Raw genomic sequence first — 7,500 nt, forward strand, 5'->3', positions numbered from 1 at the left:
CTTTAGTTAGCTAGCTGGCTAACTCAGATGGCTACTTTAGTTAGCTAGCTGGCTAACTCAGATGGCTACTTTAGTTAGCTAGCTGGCTAACTCAGATGGCTACTTTAGTTAGCTCGCTGGCTAACTCAGATGGCTACTTTAGATAGCTCGCTGGCTAACTCAGATGGCTACTTTAGTTAGCTAGCTGGCTAACTCAGATGGCTACTTTAGTTAGCTAGCTGGCTAACTCAGATGGCTACTTTAGTTAGCTAGCTGGCTAACTCAGATGGCTACTTTAGTTAGCTAGCTGGCTAGCTCAGATGGCTACTTTAGTTAGCTCGCTGGCTAACTCAGATGGCTGCTTTAGTTAGCTAGCTGGCTAGCTCAGGGGGCTACTTTAGTTAGCTCGCTGGCTAACTCAGATGGCTACTTTAGTTAGCTCGCTGGCTAACTCAGATGGCTACTTTAGATAGCTCGCTGGCTAACTCAGATGGCTACTTTAGTTAGCTCGCTGGCTAACTCAGATGGCTACTTTAGATAGCTCGCTGGCTAACTCAGATGGCTACTTTAGATAGCTCGCTGGCTAACTCAGATGGCTACTTTAGTTAGCTCGCTGGCTAACTCAGATGGCTACTTTAGTTAGCTAGCTGGCTAGCTCAGATGGCTACTTTAGTTAGCTAGCTGGCTAACTCAGATGGCTACTTTAGTTAGCTAGCTGGCTAGCTCAGATGGCTACTTTAGTTAGCTCGCTGGCTAACTCAGATGGCTGCTTTAGTTAGCTAGCTGGCTAGCTCAGGGGGCTACTTTAGTTAGCTCGCTGGCTAACTCAGATGGCTACTTTAGTTAGCTCGCTGGCTAACTCAGATGGCTACTTTAGATAGCTCGCTGGCTAACTCAGATGGCTACTTTAGATAGCTCGCTGGCTAACTCAGATGGCTACTTTAGTTAGCTCGCTGGCTAACTCAGATGGCTACTTTAGTTAGCTAGCTGGCTAGCTCAGATGGCTACTTTAGTTAGCTAGCTGGCTAACTCAGATGGCTACTTTAGTTAGCTAGCTGGCTAGCTCAGATGGCTACTTTAGTTAGCTCGCTGGCTAACTCAGATGGCTGCTTTAGTTAGCTAGCTGGCTAGCTCAGGGGGCTACTTTAGTTAGCTCGCTGGCTAACTCAGATGGCTACTTTAGTTAGCTCGCTGGCTAACTCAGATGGCTACTTTAGATAGCTCGCTGGCTAACTCAGATGGCTACTTTAGTTAGCTCGCTGGCTAACTCAGATGGCTACTTTAGATAGCTCGCTGGCTAACTCAGATGGCTACTTTAGTTAGCTCGCTGGCTAACTCAGATGGCTACTTTAGATAGCTCGCTGGCTAACTCAGATGGCTACTTTAGATAGCTCGCTGGCTAACTCAGATGGCTACTTTAGTTAGCTCGCTGGCTAACTCAGATGGCTACTTTAGTTAGCTAGCTGGCTAACTCAGATGGCTACTTTAGATAGCTCGCTGGCTAACTCAGATGGCTACTTTAGATAGCTCGCTGGCTAACTCAGATGGCTACTTTAGTTAGCTCGCTGGCTAAAAGCACTCACAAACTTCTACAGATGCACAATCGAGAGCATCCTGTCGGGCTGTATCACCGCCTGGTACGGCAACTGCTCCGCCCACAACTGTAAGGCTCTCCAGAGGGTAGTGAGGTCTGCACAACGCATCACCGGGGGCAAACTACCTGCCCTCCAGGACACCTACACCACCCGATGTCACAGGGAGGCCATAAAGATCATCAAGGACAACAACCACCCGAGCCACTGCCTGTTCACCCCGCTATCATCCAGAAGGCGAGGTCAGTACAGGTGCATCAAAGCTGGGACCGAGAGACTGAAAAACAGCTTCTATCTCAAGGCCATCAAACTGTTAAACAGCCACCACTATCATTGAGTGGCTGCTGCCAACACACTGACTCAACTCCAGCCACTTTAATAATGGGAATTGATGGGAAATGATGTAAAATATATCACTAGCCACTTTAAACAATGCTACCTAATATAATGTTTACATACCCTACATTATTCATCTCATATGTATATACTGTACTCTATATCATCTACTGCATCCTAATGTAATACATGTATCACCAGCCACTTTAACTATGCCACTTTGTTTACATACTCATCTCATATGTATATACTGTACTCAATACCATCTACTGTATCTTGCCTATGCCGCTCTGTACCATCACTCATTCATATATCTTTATGTACATATTCTTTATCCCCTTACACTTGTGTCTATAAGGTAGTAGTTTTGGAATTGTTAGCTAGATTACTTGTTGGTTATTACTGCATTGTCGGAACTAGAAGCACAAGCATTTCGCTACACTCGCATTAACATCTGCTAACCATGTGTATGTGACAAATAAAATTTGATTTGATAACTCAGATGGCTACTTTAGATAGCTAGCTGGCTAACTCAGACGGCTACTTTAGTTAGCTAGCTGGCTAACTCAGATGGCTACTTTAATTAGCTCTCTGGCTAACTCAGACGGCTACTTTAGTTAGCTAGCTGGCTAACTCAGATGGCTACTTTAGTTAGCTAGCTGGCTAACTCAGATGGCTACTTTAATTAGCTCTCTGGCTAACTCAGATGGCTACTTTAGTTAGAGCGCTGGCTAACTCACATGGCTGCTTTAGATAGCTCGCTGGCTAACTCAGATGGCTACTTTAGTTAGCTCGCTGGCTAAGTCAAATGGCTACTGTAGCTAGCTGGCTTCTTTAAAACTTTCTCTCTTTATTTAGCTCGCTGGCTAACTCAGATGGCTACTTTATTTAGCTCTCTGGCTAACTCAGATGGCTAATTTAGATAGCTCTCTGGCTAACTCAGATGGCTACTTTAGTTAGCTCGCTGGCTAACTCAGATGGCTACTTTAGATAGCTCGCTGGCTAACTCAGATGGCTACTTTAGTTAGCTCGCTGGCTAAGTCAAATGGCTACTGTAGCTAGCTAGCTTCTTTAAAACTTTCTCTCTCTCTCCGTGTCACACACACACACACACACACACACACACACACACACACACACACACACACACACACACAGTCTAAGCGTAGACACAAAGACACATATCAAATTGAAGAGACAGACACACCCCCCTCTCACCCAGCAATAAGCCTGGCTAAATGGAGTCTGCTGTTTGACACGAAACACGCACACACACCACACACACAGACAGCAGGACACAGTCACACTGCTTACAGGCTTACCATGCTGACACACACACTGGGCGCACTACTTTAAGTCTGAAAACATCAGCAAAAGCCAGCTTACAATGCAACAAGGAAAAAAGACAGACAGAGAGAGAGAGAGAGAGAGAGAGAGAGAGAGAGAGAGAGAGAGACAGAGAGAGAGGGACAGAGAGAGAGAGAGAGAGAGAGAAAGAGAGAGAGAGAGACAGAGAGAGAGGGACAGAGAGAGAGAGAGAGAGAGAGAGAGAGAGAGAGAGAGAGAGAGAGAGAGAGAGAAAGACAGAGAGAGGAGAGACAGAGAGAGAGAGAGAGAAAGACAGAGAAAGAGAAAGACAGAGAAAGAGAAAGACAGAGAGAGAGAGACAGAGAAAGACAGAGAGAGAGAGACAGTCAGTCCTATTATCACCACCACTAATCAGTCCTATTATCACCAGTCAGTCCTATTATCACCACCACTAGTCAGTCCTATTATCACCAGTCAGTCCTATTATCACCGCCACCAGTCAGTACTATGATCACCACCACTAGTCAGTCCTATTATCACCACCACTAGTTAGTCCTATTATCACCACCACTAGTCAGTCCTATTATCACCACCACTAGTCAGTCCTATTATCACCGCCACTAGTCAGTCCTATTATCACCACCACTAGTCAGTCCTATTATCACCACCACCAGTCAGTCCTATTATCACCACCACCAGTCAGTCCTATTATCACCACCACCAGTCAGTCCAATTACCACCAGTCAGATCTATTATCACCACCACCAGTCAGTCCTATTATCACCACCACCAGTCAGTCCTATTATCACCACCACTAGTCAGTCCTATTATCACCACCACTAGTCAGTCCTATTATCACCACCACCAGTCAGTCCTATTATCACCACCACCAGTCAGTCCTATTATCACCACCACTAGTCAGTCCTATTATCACCAGTCAGTCCTATTATCACCGCCACCAGTCAGTACTATGATCACCACCACTAGTCAGTCCTATTATCACCAGTCAGTCCTATTATCACCACCACTAGTCAGTCCTATTATCACCAGTCAGTCCTATTATCACCGCCACCAGTCAGTCCTATTATCACTAGTCAGTCCTATTATCACCACCACCAGTCAGTCCTATTATCACCGCCACTAGTCAGTCCTATTATCACCAGTCAGTCCTATTATCACCGCCACCTGTCAGTCCTATTATCACCACCACCAGTCAGTCCTATTATCACCAGTCAGTCCTATTATCACCACCACCAGTCAGACCTATTATCACCGCCACCTGTCAGTCCTATGATCACCACCACTAGTCAGGCCTATTATCACCAGTCAGTCCTATTATCACCACCACTAGTTAGTCCTATGATCACCACCACTAGTCAGTCCTATTATCACCAGTCAGTCCTATTATCACCGCCACTAGTCAGTCCTATTATCACCAGTCAGTCCTATTATCACCACCACTAATCAGTCCTATTATCACCACCACTAGTCAGTCCTATTATCACCATCACTAGTCAGTCCTATTATCACCACCACTAGTCAGTCCTATTATCACCAGTCAGTCCTATTATCACCACCACTAGTCAGTCCTATTATCACCACCACTAATCAGTCAACTGTGGTGGATGGGTAACCAGGCCAGCCCAGTTGAGCTCAGTTCAGTTTGTGTCAGTAGAATAACTGAATCAGTCCTACCTGTTTGCTGTACTTATTCCCCGTTTGGGATCCATACTCAGAACACTGGTCTGACCCCAGAGACATGGCATCAGCGTTCCCACTTCCACCACTACCACTGGACCCTCCAGACCCCACGAAGGTGTTAGAGGGGGGCAGCTCCTGTACAGCCTGGTGCTTTTTCCCCTCGGCTGGGGGGCTGTAGGGCTGGAGGTGCACCGCGGGGAGCGGCGAGCTTGACTTATAATGCCTGGCCAGATCTGGGCTCGACTGGTGATGCCTGGCGCCCATGCGTGGGCTCCCGGGGTCTCCGTCCACCGCGCAGTACCTCGCCGCCAACCTCTCGCTGGCGCTGCTCACGTCCTCGTCGTCATCGTCGACGTTGGCGACGTGGTGGTGGTCGTTGCCGTGGCGACGGAGCCCGTTGACCGTGACGACGCCGCTGTAGAGCGGCCGTTCAGTTTTATTACCGGCTCCGGCTCCTCCAGCGCCTCCGTTCCGTTTGTCCCTGCGGGGCTTCCGTCCGCGGTCCAACGTCCCTCCCCTGGTTTGTGGCACGGCCGGTTGAGGGCTAAAGAAATCCTCTTCCGGTTCTTTCTTCCCGGCCTCGTATCCGTTCTTGCCCTGGGCGCCGCACTGGCGGGCCATCACCACTAGGAGGATGACCAGGATGACTGCCGCGGCGCCCGCCAGGACACCGATGGCCACCGAGAGGCGCTGTTTCCCCAACGCTCGCTCGCTGTCGGGGTCGCCCGCGATGTCCAGGTAGAGAGGGGCGGCCAGACTACGAGCCACCTAGAGAGAGGGGTGGTGGGTGGGAGGGGATATCAAATAATTCAAGGGTTTAAGTAGAGAAAGGCAGAAACTGTAAATCACTACTCTGTCCTACAAAGGCAAAACGCAGTAACTACCAATTTGGTCAAAAACATTTTGATCTGCTGTGATGGCCAGGGTATATTTTCTGATGAATGTGGTATTTAGTTTCCTGACACAAGAACAAGGCAGTTGATCAGAACATATCGTGGAGTCTGTCTAGACAGAAAAAAGACTTTGAAGTCAGATTTTGCAGTAAAAAGATATGACGTAGTTACTGCGTTTTGCATTATAACGTCAGACTGAGTAGACTACAAGACACCCAGAGAAAGAGGGGGAGAAAATCAATATATTTACATATCAAGATATTATTTCGGACTATATTACATCAATATCTGACTTGAAGTATCGAACTGTAAAAAAATATGTAGAGAAAATTTAACAAAATGCTAGGTAGCGTTAGTCAGCAGCTGTAGCTAGTCGACTGTAGCTAGTCCGGCTGTAGCAAGTCCGGCTGTAGCTAGTCGACTGTAGCTAGTCCGGCAGTACCTAGTCTGCTGTACCTAGTCGGCTCAAGCTAGTCGGCTGTAGCTAGTCGGCTGTAGCTAGTCCAGCTGTAGCTAGTCCAGCTGTAGCTAGTCGGCTGTACCTAGTCGGCTCAAGCTAGTCGGCTGTAGCTAGTCGGCTGTAGCTAGTTGGCAGTAACAAGTTGGCTGTACCTAGTCGGCTGTAGCTAGTCGGCTGTATCTAGTCGGCTGTATCCAGTCGGCTGTAGCTATTCTGGCTGTAGCTGGTCGGCTGTACCTAGTCGGCTGTAGCTAGTCGGCTGTATCTAGTCGGCTGTATCCAGTCGGCTGTAGCTATTCTGGCTGTAGCTGGTCGGCTGTACCTAGTCGGCTGTAGCTAGTCCGGATGTAGCTAGTCGGCTGTACCTAGTCGGCTCAAGCTAGTCGGCTGTAGCTAGTCGGCTGTAGCTAGTTGGCTCTACCTAGTCGGCTGTAGCTAGTCCGGATGTAGCTAGTCGGCTGTACCTAGTCGGCTGTAGCTAGTCGGCTCAAGCTAGTCGGCTGTAGCTAGTCGGCTGTAGCTAGTCAGCTGTAGCTAGTCAGCTGTACCTAGTCGGCTGTAGTTACTCCGGCTGTAGCTAGTCCGGCTGTAGCTAGTCGGCTGTACCTAGTCGGCTCAAGCTAGTCGGCTGTAGCTAGTCGGCTGTAGCTAGTCGGCTGTAGCAAGTCGGCTGTACCTAGTCGGCTGTAGCTAGTCCAGCTGTAGCTAGTTGGCTGTAGCTTGTCCGGTTGTAGCTAGTCCGACTGAACCTAGTCCGGCTGTAGCAAGTCGGCTGTACCTAGTCGGCTGAAGCTAGTTGGCTGTAGCTAGTCGGCTGTAGCTAGTCTGCTGTAGCTAGTCAGCTGTAGCAAGTCGGCTGTAGCTAGTCCGGCTGTAGCTAGTCGACTGTACCTAACCGGCTGTAGCTAGTCCGGCTGTAGCTAGTTGGCTGTAGCTAGTCCGACTGTAGCTAGTCCGACTGTAGCTAGTCCGACTGTAGCTAGTCGGGCTGTACCTAGTCGGCTGTAGCTAGTCGGCTGTAGCTAGTCCAGCTGTAGCTAGTCCGGCTGTAGCTAGTCGGCTGTACCTAACCGGCTGTAGCTAGTCCGGCTGTAGCTAGTCGGCTGTAGCTAGTTGGCTGTAGCTAGTCCGGCTGTAGCTAGTCGGCTGTACCTAACCGGCTGTAGCTAGTCCGGCTATAGCTAGTCGGCTGTAGCTAGTCCAGCTGTAGCTAGTCCGGCTGTAACTAGTC

The 7,500-nt window shown here is 48.8% G+C and overlaps 1 protein-coding gene across 1 annotated transcript in view; it reads right to left on the reverse strand.

Moving 5' to 3' along the window:
- Positions 1–4,761: 4,761 nt before the first annotated feature.
- The window catches only part of LOC110498602 (protocadherin-7), a 19,251-nt gene continuing 16,512 nt past the window's right edge, over positions 4,762–7,500 (reverse strand). The window contains exon 4 of the mRNA XM_036973647.1: positions 4,762–5,684. Within this exon, the coding sequence (XP_036829542.1) occupies positions 4,884–5,684 (801 nt within the window). The 3' untranslated portion in view covers positions 4,762–4,883. The remainder of the gene's footprint in view (positions 5,685–7,500) is intronic.

The sequence above is a fragment of the Oncorhynchus mykiss genome, unplaced genomic scaffold (assembly GCF_013265735.2).
Source record: "Oncorhynchus mykiss isolate Arlee unplaced genomic scaffold, USDA_OmykA_1.1 un_scaffold_281, whole genome shotgun sequence".
NCBI classification, from domain to species: Eukaryota; Metazoa; Chordata; class Actinopteri; order Salmoniformes; family Salmonidae; genus Oncorhynchus; species Oncorhynchus mykiss.